The sequence below is a fragment of the Exophiala aquamarina genome (assembly GCF_000709125.1).
Source record: "Exophiala aquamarina CBS 119918 chromosome Unknown aczIA-supercont1.4, whole genome shotgun sequence".
In the NCBI taxonomy this organism is placed as follows: Eukaryota; Fungi; Ascomycota; class Eurotiomycetes; order Chaetothyriales; family Herpotrichiellaceae; genus Exophiala; species Exophiala aquamarina.
Genome location: NW_013550584.1, coordinates 92,860 through 112,640, shown reverse-complemented (window position 1 = coordinate 112,640; position 19,781 = coordinate 92,860). Strand labels below are relative to the sequence as shown.

Genomic DNA, 19,781 nt, shown 5'->3' with positions numbered 1-19,781 from the left:
CCCCCCCCCAAATCAGTGCGTGTGGAATGAATATACAGTATCGCGCTCTGGTGGCCGATGGGAGGTGATTACTCAGCCGGGGGGCAGGCCCAGCTTCGGAGTCGTCACGTTGCCTCGGCTTAGGAAGTCATTGCCGGCACGGTGAGGGGCGCATTGGAAATATACGAGCTCGAATGCTTCGGTCCTGTCTATCATACTCGGCATCAATGATTGAATCTCCGTAGCGATCAATTGAAAAGAGCAGGCATCTCTGACAGACAAGACGGGCGGGCGAACTTTCACCGAGCTCCAATTCCTAAGCACAGGTCCATGAACAGCGAACGGCCTGCACAGTCTCTGTCCTCGTACCCAGATTGTTGACTATTTATTCGGTTCTGCGTGATCTCGACATCATTAACTCACCGTCAACAACCCAAAAGCCACCACCCCAACCCGACAAGATGCCAAAAGCCATTTCAATATCGAAAGTTGATGGCAAGCCGGGACAAGTGTACTACCCGCTGTCGCTCGATGAAGTACCGAAGCCAACCCCGAGGGGCAAACAGGTCGTGGTGAAAATGCTAGCAGCCGCCCTCAACCATCGTGACTTGTTCCTGCGTCAGCACCTCTACCCGGCCATCGCGTTCGGAGTACCTCTTCTCGCCGATGGCGTGGGTACAGTGGTCAGCCTGGGCAGCGAAGCCAATCCCGCGTGGAAAGGCAAACGAGTCGTGCTGAACCCGGGCGAAGGCTGGAAGGACAGCCTTGACGGGCCCGAGGACAAAGGCGGATATAAGATCCTCGGAGGGACCAAGACTCTTCCCAACGGTACCCTCCAGGAATACGTCCTGATCAACGAGTCTGAGCTTGAAGAGGCTCCCGCTCATTTGTCCAATGCAGAGGCCGCGGCGTTGCCCTTGACGGGGCTTACCGCCTGGAGAGCTACGTTTGTCAAGTGTGGTGAGCGAAACCTGCAACCAGGAAGGAACATCCTGATCACCGGGATCGGTGGCGGCGTTGCCCTCGCGGCTTTGGAGTTTGCACGAGCCAACGGTGCCAATGTCTTCGTCACAAGCAGCAACGAGGAAAAGATCAAGAAAGCTATTGCACTCGGTGCCAAGGGCGGTGTCAACTACAAGGACGCCGACTGGGACAAGAAACTACTCGCGCTGCTGCCTGCTGAAAACAAACAGCTTGATGCCATTGTCGATGGTGCTGGCAGCGACGTTGTGTCCCGCGGCGCCAAACTCTTGAAGGTTCGTCATGGTCGCCTCCCCAGCCCTTTCCTTTCGTAGAGGAAACAATAGATGTACTGACCTGAAATTTGTCAATCCCCAGGCTGGCGGCGTCATATCCATATACGGCATGACGGTCTCACCGAAGATGCCTTTCCTGATGCAAGCCGTGCTGAAAAACATCGAGGTCAAGGGCTCAACTATGGGTTCCAGGAAGGAGTTCAAGGACATGGTCGAGTTCATGAAGACGAAGCGAGCACAAGTTGTGGTCTCCCGCGTCGTCCAGGGCCTCGACCTCAACGCCATCAATGGACTCTTCGAGGACATGAAAGCCGCCACCCAGTTTGGGAAACTCGTCATTGAGATCTCAAAGGATGCCGCTGAGAGTAAGTTGTGAACACATGGTGAATTGTTATAATTAGAAGTACGAGTAACTTGGTATACTACATTTGTGGCATGAAAGGAATATCCAGCCAGCTAGCTAGGCAGCCTGATTGAAAGTCATGTACCATTCTGCCTTTCTTGAGTCCCCCCATCTTGTGATCGACGGGCCTCAAGGCGCATTTGCCTGCCCTCCACGCGTTCGTTTCATTTCGCCTTGTCCAATTCTCGCCCGCCTGGATGCTTTTGGGCCGGCAGATAGCAACAAGACAACGCTGAAGTCAACCGCGCCCCCTCATCCAGACCAATCGAGAGAAACTTGATTCTATTTTGGGAAATGAGAAGATCTCGGGCCTCTGCATGCATGAATGAATGCGCGCATGCATTGGCATGGGTGGAATGGTACAAGGCCCAAGGTACCGAGTACCACTCGTATATCTTGCATTGCATATCCTAGTGCGTGGGGCCAGATGACGACCCGACGTCGAGGTAGCGTGCTTTCTTTCTTGTTCTTGGTCTTCTTGTTCTGGGGCATGCTGTTTAAAACCAAGGATTTGGGGAGAAAATCAAGCTGGACGTGCGATGGATGGGATAGGCGGTTAGCTGCAGGTCCGGCACCTGGGTGTGGGTGCATTTGTTGCATGCCTGCAGGACGAGACCCGATTGACATCAGGGTAGTACGACGATCCCAGCGGCAAGGAAGGACAAGAATAAAATTTCAATGCTGCAACTGCAGCCGCCGCCGCCGCCAGGGCCATCACCCAAAAGTACCGCAGGGCGCGCGCATACAGAACGGGCACACACGTATCTGCACGCGATCTGGGACTGTAGTTGGGGTCTTGACCGCCCCTCTGTTACCTTTGACGATTTGCGTTTGTCTCGAGCAAAGCTGAAAAGAATGAACCACACACTTTTCATGCTTGGCGCCATGAGTGGGCAACAAAGAACGAAAATCACTGTGGTTTTCTGCTGAACGGTGAACACACGTACCTCGCACCACGCGAAACAATGCGGGTCAGGTTGGCAGCGGTCGAACCAACTGAAACGGTGAACACACCGCGCATTATTTCAGTCCCGGCGATGTTTTGTTTTGTTTTGGAATGTGAAAATTCATGAAAGATCAACTGGAAGTCTGGAACAAATCCTGGTTGTGACGGCTACGGCGGCCGTTTACGGGTGCTCCCAGTGCAGATCGGATCTGCGTTATCGTCCTTTCCTACTGTACCTTATCAAACGAGACAGGCTCTTGAAGTCTTGGAACCCTGGTAACCTTCCGTCGGCAACTGGTTCAGGAGCTGAAAATGTCTGTGATACAGATCGACGGAACGTGCAGGTTTGGTCTGACCCGCCTGCATTCGGCCGTGGTGACCCATCGCTGGCTGAGATTTCTACTCTTCTGGCGAGTTGGAACAAGCCCATGGACGAATGTGATGATTGTTGCCCAGGCTCAGAGGATGCCAAGTATCCGGCGTGTCATAATGACCAAATGTCATGATTCTATTTGCTGGCAGGAAGTAAAAGGTCGGCCTTAATTGTTTATGATCGCCGAGGGCCGTTGGAGCAAAAATATTCAAAACCCTGACCAGTGAGCCGTGTCCTAGGGGCAGAATGGACGGACTAGGTTGGACAGTAAGCGAACCAACTAAGGGGCAAGGGTTAAAATAGAAGGCGGGCACGGTGGAGGATTCTGCTGATTTTGAATTGGTTTTGGGAAGCCGGATAGAGCGTCCGCGACGCACTTTCAAGGTGCTAACGTGGCCGGACTGCACGTCCTGATGTCTTCACGAATGATTGTCTCATCCTGCATGAAAACCTGCATCATTTCGTTTCAATCCTTTAAGGTCGAAGGAGACGGAGTATGCGATCAGGTGGCTCGCGAATTGGTGAACTAGCAGAGTGTGTCAAGCAGGTGTGATAAAATACACGAGATGCAGAAGCGTGAAAGCAGGCGAGTCAGGAGACGTTCTGAAACATATCCGGTGCGCCTCGCAGGATCGGCAAGAGGGTTAGTTAGACTGTTGAAGAGAAGGCCGAGGCAGGCACCACGGAGATACGTCTGCATGAGGCCTTCGGCACACAGTAGCTAGTGTACAGAGGACTCGTCACCCAAAAAGACTACTGAAGGAGCCAAGCGTGGAGTTTGAAGCATCTTGCTGATGTTAGCTGGTTGTACTTCGTAGAGCGTACGGAGTATGGAGTAGTCAGCATGGAATACAGGGTGCGGCAATAGCCGGATAGGAGTAGCAGCTATTGTGGGTTTGATGTTGGATGGACCAGATGGAATCGGGCGGTGGACACAGAACTTAGAAGTCGAGGAATCTCGTCTCCCACAGCCCAGCTTTCCATCAAGAGCTTTGGCATGTGGATAGAGAAGTGCGTTAGCCCCTTGAAGGCCGGTAAATGGGCAAATGCCCTGATTCTGAGAAAAACGCTTGTGGCTGGCGGGTGAAGGTTCCCCAGATCGACCAGTTCTTCGTAGCCCCGTGGCTATTCCAACTACGAGCACGGAGAGACTCCGTACTATAATGGTGGAAAAAGTAGAGGCAGACAGCAGTATTCGGTGCCTGGTAGGATGTAGCGGTAGTGCAAACCCCCCTTCATCCATAATCCATCCTCGCTTGATATGCAGCAGTTGTCACAATTAGCCCGACTTGATCTAACGAGTGTGCGACCCTGGCAGAGGTGGTGCCAGCAGCATGGAAAGGGGCGCAAAAACAGGAACAGGGTGATATGGTGGTATGTAGGAGTTGCATGATCCGCGAATGTGGCTATCTGAGCCCCCGGTCGTTCATTTCGAGGGATATGCACGCAGATGCAGGAAGAGCAGTAGTGAATGACGTGGTTCGTCCGCGATGAATAATTATACAAAGCGCTGAATGTGTACATCATTGTGGCAGTGCGACAGAGTGGTGCCGGAAATGAGATATAACTGGAGGAGCCTTCATAGGATTGGCAACCTGCATTGTGGCGATCCAAAGTACTCCGTATAGCAGGTCCTCTGTGCGAGGGACATGCTGTGGGACCCGGTTCCTGAGCGGCTGTAGACTCCAGAAGTGGGACGACCTCGAAGCAGTCGGAAATTCTCATATGCAAGAATGTCACTGACTCTGGTCTAATGGCTGACGGTCCATATTTCCAGGATAAGGCCACGGGGACGGATAAAGTGGGCAATTGCGACAAACACGAACCGCCACCGCCAGTTGGGAGTATCCTCGTAGATACTCGACGCTCGTAGGACTTGCTAATCCTCAGGTATCGACGAACCGATCACCGAAAATGAACTGGCTGGCGGTGGTTGGTGTTTTGGTGTTTGGATAGCAGCCTCGTAACCGCTCCTAGTAGATATGAAGCACAAAACAAACAACGCCAAACGGTGCCAACCGTGCATGAACTGGGAGCCGGGCGTTCATCTCCAAACACTGGACAAATGTCAAAATGTGAAGCGAAGGGGTTGCCACCGTTTCTGTCGACGCCATCCTCCCGACAAGTGGATGTCCTGACGTCGAGTCTTGGGACTCTTGGGACTCTTGGGTGATATCTCCGCATGACGCTAGGCGGGTTTGAGGCAAGCGTGGCGGTGGGAGGCAAAAGCGGAAAGGGCAAGAGTTTGATAGGGGGAAGGAGCCAAGGGAAGCGGACAACCAGGGCCGGCGGTCGGTTACGCTGGCGTCGTCAAAAATAGATACAAGCTAAAAAGGGGACCTGGCCAGGAGAGGCAGTTCTGGGACTGGCCCCTTGGGAGTTGAAGGAAAAATCCCTAGCCGTAGTGGTTACTCCTACAGTACTCCATACGAAGGACTTGACTCTCGTATGACCTCACCAGACGCTAGGGCAGTGACACCCAATGATGATCAACTGTCGCCGCTGGGCTGCAGGCGTCAGGGAGAAATTGGAACCAGATGCATTGACTTCCAAGTTCTCACACGATAGATTAGGCGGGAATTGGGTGCCTACGAAGGGAATCGCATCCTTGAGAAGTGGAAGCTGATGCCGCCCGAGGGAGGACTGGGAGTTGGAGGGGGAGTGGCCGCCTGGAAACATGCACAGCTGCCCAGAAGGGCTTACGAGTGCAGTACCGAGCGGATATGCGTGAACATTCTCAGGAGCAGGAGAGACGACAGAAAAGCAGGAGAAGAGGCTGTGCAGGCCCCCCCTCCCCCCCCAACGCCAACGCCAACGCCACGCCCCCCCGGCTTAGTTCAAGAGTTCAAGGTAATGGGCCCCAGGATGCCTGCCCATGGGCTCTGGCTGCCACGCTGGAGGCTAAGCTTGGGTGGATGTGCCATTCCACTGTTTTTCGAGTTGGCCGTTGGTTGGAAGCCAGTGGTACCGTCTAGACCTGGTCCAGCTGCTGCCGGTATCCATCTTCCCTCGTCCAGCGCCCATCAATCATCAAGGGTTTCCGTAAACGATGTTGCCACTTGCTCGAGTAAAAAGCCCCAAAGAATTATTCCCACCTTTTTGAATTCTTTGGGTCGATCGAATTGTGCCCCTTCCACCCATCCGTTGCCGCCAGATGCCGAGGCAGGGTTGCCTCAATGATGCCTACGAGGACGGCGGACGTCGTTGCTACCAAACGTCCTGTCTGCGGCCTCCCCTCTCGACCCAGGCCCTGGCATTGGGTTTCCATGTCCCTAAACTTGGGCTTCAGGCACTGTCTGGCGGTGACTCGAGCCGCCCAGGCGTCCGTGCCAGCGAAGCCAGTGTAGGATGTAAAAATAATACCTCGTAGCTGTAGCTGTAGCTGTATCAGAGCACCGGCGACATGCACAGCGCACATCGCCCTCCCCGCCGTGTCATCCTTTCGCCGTGTGTGGGCTTGTCATGCCTCATGAATTCATGCTTCATGCCTCGCACCTCATGCCTCCTGCACTTCTCGCTGATCGGGACTAGGCGGGACTCCTGCTCGTCCCCCGGGCACTGCATGCAGAAGCAGAAACTGTGACAGGCCACTCACACCAAAGCCGCGCTCGCATCAAGCCTCCTCCAGCGATCTGCTCTCTGCGTTCTGTCTCCGCTTTTCCTGTGCTAATCCTGTCTTTCTCTCACACAGAAGCCATCCCCTCGTCCCTCGTGCTAATCCTGAACCGTCATTCCGACCTCCTCCTGCCTCCCTCGTTCCTCATTAGTCCCCCCCGGGTGCCCCCCCTTCGACCAGGCCCGCTAGCCGGTCGCTGCCACTAACTAACCCTCAAACTCGTTACTCGCCTTGGTGTCCATTGGGCTTGCCTCTTTGCCTCTCCAGTCGACTCGCCGAGGAAGCATGGAGCCATGCCCTGCGTGACTTTGGCCTTTTCCCAACTGCCAGCACGATTAGTCCGTACACAGGAACGCCCACTCACTTGCCGCACTGCCACCCTTGAGGCCTGGCCGATATAGCCATTTACTCCCCCTCCTTCCCTCGGGTCGCCAGTCTTCATTCCCGCTCTCCACCATCTCCCGTACTCACCTCAGTACTTACCTTCGCTCGAGTTTTCTGGTTCTGTTCGCAGGCCATACTTTCGTTATTCTTTCCATCCATCACATTCGCTTTTCACGCCTTTGCACAACCTTCGTTGGACATCAATCGCTCAAGTCCCTCGATCCCGGTTCATTCGCTGAGAAGCCTAAGACTCGCACTCGACCTCATCCAACCCTGCCCTGTGATCCAGAATTCCTTCGTCACTTGTAGGGAATTGGTATCGAGTAGAAATACTATTCACACCTTATCCTCGCATCATCATATCACTGGGAATATTCAGGGTTCTCCTTAGTTGGAATCCAACCCCAACCTTGTCCGGCGCTGCCTGCACTTCCATCCGTTGGGACCACTGTCGGATTCACTCGCCTGGCCCTACCACTGCAAACAACAACAGCAAAGAGGTCGAAATATAGTACTGGCCTAGCTGAGATTACAATCAGTACATTTCACTTGGTAAGCATCTCTATTCATTTCCAGATTTACCCCATCACCAAAATTGGACCAAGAACGCCTTCATTCCAAATTCGCTAGTGAGCACTCTCCTTACCTCCATGCGAAATTATGTACCATTGCTCTATCTATTTCAGACTACTCTTCACTTCGCGAAGATCTCTTTCACTGACTACTTCTAGTCACAGTCGTTTCAGAGTGGTTGTTTCTGTATTGAAATAGACCAGCCTGCGCCAAACCTCGTACGCATTCACTCCTGTTCAGCAACATTTCTTACGAGCAGTCCCGCCGAGGCCTCGTAACTGTGTCCGAACAGTTTGACTGATCGGTGCTGGCAGTTCGTACCATCGGATTGATTTTCTTTGTTCTCCAAGATTGAGCCAGCCTCAGGGTTCCATATCTGGCTGTTTTTGCGGACCGTCATCGGCTGCCATTGAAATTTCTCTGGGTAGGCGTGACCAATCTCTATACTGGCCGTCGTCGTGACCCACATCCTTGGTTCATCGACCATCTGTCTTTGAAGTTGTGCAAAGGAGCCTGCCCGAGGCCTCGAGCTCACCTCTTCAGATAGACCAGGACCATCTCGGATGTGTACCAGAAGTAACTCTCTGGAAACATTCAAATTTACCGGATCCCGATAACATATTGGAATCTTCACTCGCTTTGATTTGAGACACCTTGTCTCGTCACCCACGCTCGTTTAGCAACACCCACGCTCGCTTTGTCATTTAACCCAAAAGAGATTTATCCAAAACCCCTTTCAAGAAGTTATCAAGAACAACCGTCAATCTGGCTTCCATAGCTTTTGATCGTTTCCAGGTAAGCAATATACCACCCTGGTGCTTGTCTCACTCCGACGGTGTTGCGAGCAGATGAACATGTTGTCCTGACAAGCTCAAATACTGACCTGTCCCTAGTCCCTGCCAGACTTCAACACCCCCTTCATAGTCGACGACGCTCTTGACTCGTCCATCATCGTTGGAGAGCAATTCGCCAGTCAACTCCAGGAAGCCTTTGAGGCTAAACCTGGTCAGCTCTTTTCAATGTCCGGCTATGAGAGAATGGGTCAACCAGGCCTTGCAGGTATGTGTGAAAGACCTCGAGATGGACCGAATGTACTGACCGAGATTCAGATATGTCGGCTCAGTCCGCAATCCATAACCAGATGATGTATGATGCCTTTCCACAGGGCAATTATGACCATCACCCCCTCCTCCAACCCAACGGGGCGAGGCTACTCCCGGATTCAGACTTACAATTTGCACCTACGAGCGAAGGGTACGACAATGTCAAACCCATGCTCATGAATATCCAAGAAGACGGTGTCGCTCAAATGCGCCACTATAGCCCACCCCATTCGCGAGTTCCGTCTGCCAGCTCTGTCCTGTCAAACCCTCGCAAGCGCAAGGCTTCGAGTATCGACGGCTTTGACACTGTTCCTGCCCAGCCAAAACGCAAAGCCTCCAGCGTTGAAGAGTTCGACTTGCTTCCTATTCATAAGAGACCCATGGTTGCTCAGGTTCATGTTCAAGACCCCAACGGCGACTATTATGATCTCAGTGGCCAGACTTCTCCTTACTCCCAATTCGTGCCGACCCCAACAGGTAGTACAGGAATCCCTGCGTACACCACTCACGGCTCTTCTCCAAGATCGGGTCATCATTATTCGACCTCAAACACATCCCAGGTGTCATTGGCCGCACCGTCGCCGCACACTCCTGCGTTCAGCCCTTCGTTCACCACCGTGAAGAGTGAACAGAGCCCAGGAGTGCCCATGACTCCCCTGGCCCGTCCAGGATCCACAACCTCCCCCATGAAGTCGTCTCTTCCTCAGCTGGTCCGCACATCAACCATCCAGCAGTCACCTCCCAGTGTGATGAGTACCATGGTTGCCGGACAGACCCAGACATTTAACCCTTATGCCATGTATCCCCTCAAGGCCAACCTCAAACTTAAGGGCGATCTAGAGACCATGAAGCAGAATTGGACTGCAGATGAGCGCGAATGTCGCCGCCGCCTGGTCGAGTTCAAGCGCAACCAGATTAACTGTACAATCAATGCTGAGTTTGCCCCCGTATCTCCCCAGGACCGTGCCTCTGGCAGTATCTGCATTAGCTGTATCTGGTGGAAGGAGAAGAACGAATTCTTCGTTACTTCAGTTGACACCATCTATCTCCTCGAAGCGTTGGTCGGCGTCCGCTTCACTGTCGAAGAAAAGAACCGCATTCGTCGCAATCTCGAGGGATTCCGCCCCATGACGGTGTCCAAGGCTAAAACAGACAGTGAAGAGTTTTTCAAGGTTATCATGGGATTTCCTCACCCCAAGCCTCGCAACATTGAGAAGGACGTCAAGGTATTCCCATGGAAGATTCTGTCCACGGCACTCAAGAAGATCATTTCCAAATACTCTGCCAGCTACTCCTCAACAGCTGCAGCGATCTTGACTCCCCCTTCTGGCAACTATATCCATCCCGAAGGTGGCATCGAATACTACGATGCTTCTCCGCGAACCGAATGTATCCCCTCGAGCGGCCCCCAATATTATCTTCCACAAGATATGAGATATGTATCCGGACCACCACCGCTGCGAATGCCTGGGCATATGGCTCCTGCTCCAGGTCCGCATGAACTGCAACTTCAGATGCCAGAGTATGTCCCAGCATATACCATCAATGGCCAGTATCCTCACCAGACCTTGAGTCAACTCCCACAAAGCAGTATGGCCATGACGCCACACCCAATGACGGCGCCAGTCACTCGCATGCCATCCTGGGGAGAGTTTGCTAATTTCAACGACGAAAATTCCATGACGATGGCGCCACTCAGTGCACCACCTACTGCTTATCCCCGTGGACCCATGGACATGGGTGGATACGTACCCCAAATGCACTATCAATATAACTAATGGTTGTTCCTAATCAAACATCCTTTTCTCACCTGTCTTCACACCATTGTTCTCTTTTGCGCATAGCATGCGGTGTTCTTGGAAATACACTACCGGCACGGCCTTTTCTTTTTTCATTTTTCATGTGGGAGTTAAAAGAACATGGGACTTTATGGGAGGGGAATGAGTCATGTACACCGACACACAACACAAATCTGTACATCAAAATGAACGATGTCTTGCATACTAGCGATTTGGTATTTTGATATTGCTGCTTGAAAGCAGGATAGGTGACACTGTTATGCCTGTGTCGCGAATGGGAATGTTAATGCACGCATGAGGGGAAGAAAAGCAATGGGGATCCAAGAGCGAGAGACGCCAGTGCTTGATGTTCATGATTGACGAGGCACAGATCTAATCTGCCAGATGGCCGAGAAATGCAGTTGAGACAAGACGCACAGATAGACCTACTAAGTTATGAATGGATCCATCGATTTTTCTACAGATGCCCCGATTTGACTGTGGTGAATTGTGAGTGGCTTGCTTTGTGGACGGAGTACCTAGTCCTTGGTTACTTGTGTCCCGGCGCTCCTTCCCATAATGAGGGCTGGTGCGCGACTTGCCTAAAGCAGTACTAGCTCCTGGTGCCTACTTGCCTAACCCATTGGGGAAACGCATAAACATAGCATTCACGCACCTTCACCAAGCTCACAAGTTCACCACCGAATCGCGTCCAACTCTCTGACCACCTTCCTTGTCCGTACCCGCACTTCAGATTTGTCTACTAATATAGTATTTGCCTAGCAGCAGCGGTTCTATATCATCATTATTTGGGCGCTTCAAGTCGGATCGCAGACAGCGTGATGTGTCATTGATCGATCTCGGAGCTCATGCCCCTGTACTCGCCAACCCAGCTTTTCATCCTCATCAAACATTTAATCAATGGCACCGACCCTGGTGACTCTCACGCCTAAGAAGCTGGATCAACAATTGTCCTTCGATACTGCCTCTCTAAATGGCTCCTCCAGTCCTGCTCAGCCCAGCCTCACTTCCTCTCCTCGGCAAGATCGCCTCTCCCCTCGAAAATTCACCTTCACCCCACAGCGCACCAAGACACACCCTCGTGCCTGGGAGCGGCGGCCCGCCACTCCATATCTAGCTCGGAATGAGGCACAGAAGATCTGGAAACGCGTTCCGCTTGGATCCATCACATCTAATCCGAGTAACTCATGGAACAAGGCAGACCGTGGCCCTATCACGCGACCTGTGAAAAGATTGAAAATCACACAGCTCGACGAAGATGAAGACAAGGAAAACATTGACTTTGTTGCTTCAAAATGGGACGAGGATCGGAAGGATACAGCTAGTCCAAAGAGGAAGGTCACAGGATTCACCGCGATCAACCGGGAAGGAATCACTGCCTGTTACGTTCGCGAGACAGCAGTACTAATAGAGGCAGCTTCTGCGACCGCACTTTGTGATGATGTTACTACAGATTCCAACTGCACAGAGAATGAGGATCTTGAAGGCCCTCATGGCGAAATTAGTGCGCCATCAAGTGTACTCTTTCCAATTTGCGACGCCACTAGGATGGAGTCACCGGATGGAGAAGATCTTGATTTACAGTCTACAGACTCAGCCGATGAGCCTATACGTGAAAATGCTGCGTCCGAATCAAATGCAACCAGCGATGCATCACTTTTAGCTCCACGGCACTCGAATACCAGTGAATTATATGCACTACAAGCCATTACTACGGTAGCAGAGGGTCTCATGATGCCAGCACCAACCGAGATCAGCAATATCGCATTAGCTGGTGAAGACGATACTGCATTCCTCCATGACTTTCTCTCTCGTGCACGTGCGCAGAAGGCCACCAGACAACAGCCAGATGTTAACGAAAATCAACAGCAGATCCCTGGCGCAATGGATATTGAAGAAGAATGCCCTAGCCCTGCGAGCCCAGTCGAGGACATCGAAGATATCCACCTCAGTGGCTCCCCTCCGGAGCCAGGCACTACAACTCTTCAACCAGATGTGCAAACGGAAAATATTCAACTATCTCCCTGTCGACGCAGCTCGAGACTCAATACCAGGTTACCACGACTCCAAAAACCAAGCACCACTCTGCCAAATAGTATCGCTCTGAAACGATTGACAGGAGCCGAATTTATTTCTCAGAAAGAGACGCAATCAGTAGCCTTGATGACTAGATCAAACACCAAGCGGAACAAAGGCGTTGCAAAATCGGTACATGAGAGGCTCATCCAGCTGGATGCCGAAGCCAAAGCTCGAGACCCCACAGCAGTGCCTGTGGAGAATCGGAAGAAAAGGCGGAGGAAGGCAAAGGAGGTCACCTGGGCTGTACAACTGACTAGATTCCAAGACGATACTCCAGTGCTTTGCTCAACAGAAGAACCGGCACAAGCAGCTTTCTCTATCGCTACAGACCCTGTTAAGGAGAAGCATCCTGAAAGTGCTCTAGAATCCGAGGGCACTAGGAGTGAGGAGGAAAAGAAGCAGGTACGAAAGGTTCGCAAACTCAGGAAATTAAATGTCGGCACATACAACGGGACGCCAGCACCCAAAAAGACCATCAGTCTGCCAGTTCCGGTTGCGCCGACATCGACATTCTCTCTCGAGAACTGCAAACAAATGCTATCTGCGGTGACCAGTGAGCTTGCAACAGACAACGTAATTCAGCCTGAAGTTAAGATGGATTTGAGTGCGGCATCTATGAAATCTAAGCCTCCACCGGTGGGATCCGAAAAGCGGTTTCAGACTAGGATGCGAACTCGAAACAAAACATGAAAGATGGACACGACAACATCAGGGAATGGAAACTATTGTGGCTTACACTTCGCGCACGAATTAGAGTGCATTGAAACATCACCGATTGTACTATATACAGGCCAACGGCTAGTTTCGAGTACTTACCATGGATGGCTTATGAAAATGGAAGCCTGTAAATGTTGTATCATTTTCAAGGCTCGAAGACAACACGACCCTCGCCAGAGAGCTTGTGTGCTTCATCGAAAGCATCTGCCCAGTCTTCCAATCGATACTTCTTCCTACATTGGCTTCCATACATGTTCCATCCTCGTTTGTCGTTATGTAGCCTCACTGTGCCGCTTTCCACCATCTTGATGAAGCTTGTCACGTCCTCACGCTCATACATCCATTTACCCTTGATAGTTATGTCATAGTGCATCACAATCAGATGCGGCAAAGCAACGTCGTCTCTGAGTCCGCCCATCAGACACAGTCTGCCGCCATGGCATAAAGACAAGACACCCGCCTTGACGTGAGCAGAATCTTTGGCCATTGGCGGCGATATGTCGAAGAAGACATCGATAGCCCCACCATTTTTCGCATCGGTAAGAGCTTTTAGATCCTTCTCGAGGATTCCAGTTAGCGGCACAGTGACGACTCGCGACTTCTTGTCGTCTGGCTCGAGTGCTTTGACCTTCTCCAGCACGGCTGTATTCCTTCCCATGGCGATCACCTTTCCCGCACCCAGTTCCAGGGCAAGATGCACAGCGGCCGCGCCGAACGAGCCGGTGGCGGGAGCGACAACGACCGTCTCGCCCGGCTTCACATCAATACACAATGGGCCCATGCCGCCGTACGGTACCAGCATCTTGTTAATGTACGGCAAGTCCTCCATCAAGTACCCCCACCCACCCTCCTCGGGCGAACCCAGCAACTTCCGCTCATCCAGGCGGAAGCAATTCTCCAGCGGAAATCTCACGTATTCGGCGTACGTGCCGTCACGGAACCCCCCTTCGGCCATCAACTTCTTACTCCCCGGCGTGAAGCCGTCCGTGATCGCGCTGAGGTAGATGTCGCCCTGGCCGTCTCTGGATCTGATGGTGACGTCCAAGAGACACAGGTCCCCGAGCGTGAGCCTCGTTGCGTCGGGGCCTAGTGCGACGACGCGGCCGATGGCGCCGGACCCCGCGGTGAGAGGGACCGGATACGGGTACGCGCGGTCCCCGTTGTAGATCTCTCGCATGTAGCTGAGGATGCCGGCTACTTCGACGCGCAGGATAGCAGAGCCTGGGATCACGTCTGGGATGGCCACGGTTTGCACGGATAAAGGCTCGAAGCGCGAGTCTTGCCGGAGTGCGCGGTGGGTGCTGGGGCGCGTGACCGGGTGGACTGGCGCCATCGTGGATGAGTGGAATGGAGGGAGGCTTGTATGCACTAAATGTGTGTTTGTTGCTGAAGCAGAAGTAGGTCACGTCCAAAGCAGATTGCTCTCTCCAGCAGTTGGGATCCGAACAGAAGACAATGGATTCTCATTCCCCCTTTTATCTCTCCGCGCTGTCCACCGACCTGCTGCACTAAAATCTCTTCCAGCCCACGTATTCGGCATCGCAGGGCGCGAAACGCTCCTTATCTCCAGGATCCCAGACCCCAGACGAACCTACATACCTACCTACCTCCCTACCTGTGGCTCCGCAGCTCCTACATACCCATCATTCAGAGCGCATTTACCGAGGTCCCAGCACAGGGTACTTCATCAACTGTCATATTGTTGAGCGTGCGAAACGAGACGACGGACATAATGTTCGCCGTTAAGCGTCGCTAAGCATTATCTCCAGAGAGACCCTGTTACTTAAAGCGAGTGGAGAAACTCTGTTACAACCGTCGACTTGCCGTGGTTGTTGCGTGCCGCAGTTGCGACACTTTGTTGGTGGTTAACGTAGGCCTTGGTGTTGATAGAGGCTGATCTAAACCGAATCCGAAGGAAAGGGTTTAGCGCCCTGTTCGGCTTACTTGCCTTTTGTGGAAGAACGTGCTAGGCGTTCACATATGACATACCTAAGATAGGTTGCAAGTTACCCGTAATTACTAGTTGTCCAAATGGAGTCGCAGAAAGTGATCCGAACCCTCTAATTGTAGGGAGCATTTATATCCAGTCTTGCCTGATAAAGCGGCGAGATGGAGAGATAGAGCTATACCATGTTTGGACGGAGAACCACTAACCGTAGATGGCTTAGACAGTTATTCCCATGGTTGAGAGTGCGGAGAAGCAACAACGAGCACTTTTCGAGTCATTGAATACTCCGTCCATACCACACGCAACTCACGAGCTGCATACCAAAGGGTAAGAGCCAATATATACTCAACTCTCCATCGGGAATCATTCCGCCCGTCTGTACCCATGCCAGCCTGCAGTCACCATGTGGAAGTGCCCAGTTCAGCGGCGCAGTCTCGCCTCCATAACGCGGAGGTGGGCCTCCTCGGAGACGACTCAGCAATCATTCCCTCCCGCTGAGTGGTCTCACCCTCCTTCAAGCGCTTCGATTTCTGATGAAGAAATATATCGTTTGGCCGCAAAGCCTCGACAGCCCTTGACCCTCGCTGACCTTGTCAAGTACGTTGTCTGCTCTGCTCTCATGCACGTCCGAGCATCAAGACTAATAAGTCCTTGATAGACATGGCAAACCACCGCTTCCTGACGATGCTCTTCTCTCCTCAGCCAACTTTACCCTCTCTCGTCTCCCTGCCCGCTTGGCCCACCGGATTCAAGCTCTTCGCAACCTCCCCTTTATTGTCGTGGCGAATCCCAATGTTTCCAAGATCTATAATAACTACCTACACTCGCTCTCCTCACTTGAGCCCTTCTACAAGAGGTCCATCACCACGATAGAGGACGAGATGAAGTTCACTGAAATCATGGCCGATTTGGTCCGCACTCACTCCAATACCATTCCCACCCTTGCTCAGGGATTCCTCCAATGCAGAAAATACATCGACTCGGCGGAGGTCACCAAGTTCCTTGACCAACATCTTCGTGCACGGATTGGCACGCGCCTCGTCGCCGAACAGCACCTCGCTCTACACATGGCGAGTACAGGTGAAGCTGCTCAGCAGCCTCCAGATCCAAACCATGTTGGCGTGATCGACCTCGCTCTTCAACCGGCCAGTATCATCCGACAATGTGAGTCATTCGTCGCCGAGGTCTGCGAGCTGAAATATGGCATTCGCCCGTCTCTGGTCATCAATGGTGAAGTTGACGCCGAGTTCGCACATATTCCCATGCACATTGAGTACATCATCACCGAGCTCCTCAAAAACGCCTTCCGTGCAACCATCGAGTCCGGTAATGAAGCCTATCCCATCGAAGTAACCATCGCCTCGGCGCCGGATGTCACGACCACCAAGTTAGATGCACTCAAGAAATTGTCTGTTACGGAAAACACAAACCATGATTTTTCCCAGGATGGGCTTGTGGAATACTGTTTTGGCAACGATGGCGATATGCCTCCATTGAAGACCGCGGCTCCTTGCATCACCCTCCGTATCCGTGACAGAGGAGGTGGCATTTCGCCAGAGGCCCTGCCTAACATCTGGAGCTACAGCTTCACAACCTTCAACAAGGAAGAAGCAGACATGGCTGCCCACGGTGGCAATGGCAATTCCGAGGGCTTGAATGCAATCGCAGCGAGTGGGAGCAATCAAAGCTCGATAGCTGGGCTGGGCTATGGATTACCTCTGGGCCGGGCTTATGCCGAATACTTCGGTGGCGGCATTTCTTTACAGAGTATGTACGGGTGGGGCACAGACGTCTACCTCACTTTACAGGGAATTGGTAAAATAGACGTCTTGAAGAAACGTCCAAGTGCGTTCGAGGAGTTCGAGAGTGAACATGAACAAGAGCAGAGAAGGAAGAGTTGACGCCGCAATCTCCTGGATTGAAGGCAACGCCCAAAAAGCCTGTCCATCTATCTAGGTGAACACGGCATGAAGCTTACCGCTCGTCCGAGCAGCAAGCCTCTCCTGCATCACCACCCCATACATCTCTTTCGTCCACCAACACGCAATCTTCCTCGTATCCTTGGGATCCACGATCTCCTCGATATTATACGGCTGCGCCGTCCTCACTGGGTTCATGAGTCGTATATACTCGTCTTCGAGTTCCTTGTACCGTCTCTTCCATCCCTCCTCACCCTCTTTCTCCCGTATCACTTTCAATTCGTGGCGGTGGCCCACCTCAATCCCACCATCGAGAGGAAGCGACCCCCAATTCCCAGAAGGCCAGGCTATGCGCATGATGGGGTCTCGGCTGTCGAGCATCACTCCACCAGCCACGCCGTACACGCGTCGTGTGATCACAGAGAATATGGGGGTTGTGGTGGAATAGTAGGCTTTGGCTAGCTCAATGCCCCATTTCATGGTTGCGGTGCGTTCGGCCACTGTGCCGATTGCATAGCCAGCTGGTGAACCGGGAAATGAGTCAGCTTGCTTGTGTTCCCGCAGATAAAAGAATGTTGGAGCATAGAATGAGTGACTCTGGGTTAAGTACTTACGGACGTCGACAAACTGCAGAATGGGCAGATTGAACACATCACAGAACTTGATCATCTTCATCAACTTCTGACTACCAAGAGCGTCCAGTGCGCCACTGTTGACTTCACAGTTGAGACTCAAGACTCCCACAGGACGACCACCGAGCCTCGCAAGCCCAGTGATGCCCGTCCGGCCCCAGAGTCTTCCAATTTCGAACCAGGAACCACGATCCACTACACTTTCGATGATTGTGTAGGGGTTGTACATACGTGCCTTCCTCCTGGGGATGATACTGCGTAGGGCGATGTCTTCGCGGTTGACGTCGTCCTTGCAAGCACTTACCGGCGGGGCTTGTAGCTCACCACAGTCTGGAAGGTAGCCTAACACGGTGCGGATCTGATCGAAACATTCAGACTCGTTCTGTGCGAGATTGTCGATCGTCCCGTTCGTGCAGTGGACATATGGACCGCCAAGGTCGGCGAAACTAAGGCCTTCTTCAAAGGTAGCTCCCTCCACAACCTTGGGTCCCGCGTTGAACAGAGATCCAATATCAGCCGCCATCACAGAGAAATGTGTGCTTACCACTCGCGCGGCTCCCAAGCCAATCGCGGGTCCGACCACGGCCCCTAGGTTGGGGATCCCCGCGTTCAACTGCTTGATCACCGTGGAGAACAGCAGAACGTGAGGGACATATGAGTACCCATTGCTCATGATTGTACTCACGCTCCCGCCGCCGCTGGAGCCGTCCACGAGCTTCACCACGGGAACCTTGAGCTTGAGCGCCAAGCTTTCACCATGAAGTGTCTTCCCCATTGTGGCGCCATCGGCATGACCAGATCGGATACTGAAATCGTCGGCTGTCAGGTAGATTTGACGTCTCTGACCTGTCCGAGGGCACGTGATGCGGCCGAATCCCTGTGGGTTGTTCGAGGGCGTGAAGTTCTCGATATGCTCGCGCTGCGGATTGCTCGCGTCTTTCTTCCAGCTGACCGTCCCCGTCACGGAGCCGAATTCGCGCCATGTGCCTTCGTCCACAAGCTGCGAGATTCTCTCCCGTGCCCACAACTTCCCCGCTGTCTTTTGGCGGATGTAGCCCCTGTTATTGGGATTAGGCGTGGAGGCGATGCTCTGTAGTTTCGAGATGTGTGCAAGGATGTCGGAGTAGTCGTCGGGGAGATCCGTGGATGCGCCTAGCGACGAGGAAGATTTCGATGTCCGCTTGGATTTCCGCGTCCGTTTGCTGTTCGCTTGGTGAGTCTCTGCTGGTCCGGGAGATGCTGCAGGTGACACTTGCGAGCTGAGCTGCTTTAGTCTCGATGCTGCCTGTGTCTGGGTTTGGGAATACACAGGGTCGTCTTCTGGCGCAATATCGCCGTATCCTGGTCTTATTTGCGTACCTGGAGCAGCAGGAGCAGATTGAATCTGCGAATAAACCGGGTCATTAACCTGGGTCTCGGTGCTAGAAGACCTATTCCTGCCGCCGCCATTGTTGTCCACAGTAGCAGATTGGGAATACACCGGATCCGTCGCTGCCGCAATTGCCCCTTGCCCTGGCTTCGAAGCCGTAGCCGCAGCCACGTCCGGAGACGCTGGCGCAGAGATTGCTTGCGCGTATACCGGGTCGCTCACCATCGTGCTAGTAGTGGTAGTGGCAGTAGTAGCAGCGACAGCAGTAGATTGAGAATAAACAGGGTCATCCTTGATCGCGCCACTGTTCCTCTCGCTCCGCGAAGACTCAGCACCAGCCTTAGAATCAGGCTTGGATTCCGCCGATGTTGGCTGTGCGTAGACTGGGTCGTTCACCGTCGTGCTGGAAGCGGCAGATTGAGAATAAACAGGGTCATCCTTCATGATAGCGCCACTACTTTCTGCAGCATTCCTCCCATCCTCGGCGCCCGCATTCCGAGCGTTAGAATTAGGCTGGGATTCCGCTGATGTTGGCTGTGCGTAGACCGGGTCGTTCACCGTTGTGTTTTTCTTATTCCCCATCTTTTTATCTTCTATCTTTCGTGGTTTGTGCTGTACAGTCCCATATATCTGTGGAGGGCTTTCAGGAACAGAACAGAACAGAGTCGTGGAACGCACGCTTCGT

The 19,781-nt window shown here is 52.8% G+C and overlaps 6 protein-coding genes across 6 annotated transcripts; 4 read left to right on the top strand and 2 right to left on the bottom strand.

The window, feature by feature from the left end:
- Window positions 1–440: 440 nt before the first annotated feature.
- On the top strand, window positions 441–1,611 carry A1O9_05187 (alcohol dehydrogenase; the record flags this gene model as incomplete). The annotated part of the gene is made up of 2 exons (XM_013404406.1): window positions 441–1,235; window positions 1,318–1,611. The coding sequence occupies 2 exons, from the start codon at window positions 441–443 to the stop codon at window positions 1,609–1,611; spliced, it is 1,089 nt and encodes a 362-aa protein (XP_013259860.1).
- A 7,030-nt stretch (window positions 1,612–8,641) lies between these two features.
- A1O9_05186 (uncharacterized protein) lies at window positions 8,642–10,411 on the top strand (the record flags this gene model as incomplete). The annotated part of the gene is made up of 1 exon (XM_013404405.1): window positions 8,642–10,411. One exon carries the CDS (start codon window positions 8,642–8,644, stop codon window positions 10,409–10,411), a length of 1,770 nt encoding a protein of 589 aa, XP_013259859.1.
- Window positions 10,412–11,332: 921 nt separating this feature from the next.
- Window positions 11,333–13,201, top strand: A1O9_05185 (uncharacterized protein; the record flags this gene model as incomplete). Its single annotated transcript, XM_013404404.1, has 1 exon — window positions 11,333–13,201. The coding sequence occupies one exon, from the start codon at window positions 11,333–11,335 to the stop codon at window positions 13,199–13,201; it is 1,869 nt and encodes a 622-aa protein (XP_013259858.1).
- A 172-nt stretch (window positions 13,202–13,373) lies between these two features.
- On the bottom strand, window positions 13,374–14,561 carry A1O9_05184 (uncharacterized protein; the record flags this gene model as incomplete). The annotated part of the gene is made up of 1 exon (XM_013404403.1): window positions 13,374–14,561. The coding sequence occupies one exon, from the start codon at window positions 14,559–14,561 to the stop codon at window positions 13,374–13,376; it is 1,188 nt and encodes a 395-aa protein (XP_013259857.1).
- Window positions 14,562–15,579: 1,018 nt separating this feature from the next.
- A1O9_05183 (uncharacterized protein) lies at window positions 15,580–17,077 on the top strand (the record flags this gene model as incomplete). Its single annotated transcript, XM_013404402.1, has 2 exons — window positions 15,580–15,773; window positions 15,835–17,077. 2 exons carry the CDS (start codon window positions 15,580–15,582, stop codon window positions 17,075–17,077), a joined length of 1,437 nt encoding a protein of 478 aa, XP_013259856.1.
- A 51-nt stretch (window positions 17,078–17,128) lies between these two features.
- On the bottom strand, window positions 17,129–19,678 carry A1O9_05182 (propionyl-CoA carboxylase beta chain; the record flags this gene model as incomplete). The annotated part of the gene is made up of 1 exon (XM_013404401.1): window positions 17,129–19,678. One exon carries the CDS (start codon window positions 19,676–19,678, stop codon window positions 17,129–17,131), a length of 2,550 nt encoding a protein of 849 aa, XP_013259855.1.
- Between the last annotated feature and the right edge of the window lie 103 nt (window positions 19,679–19,781).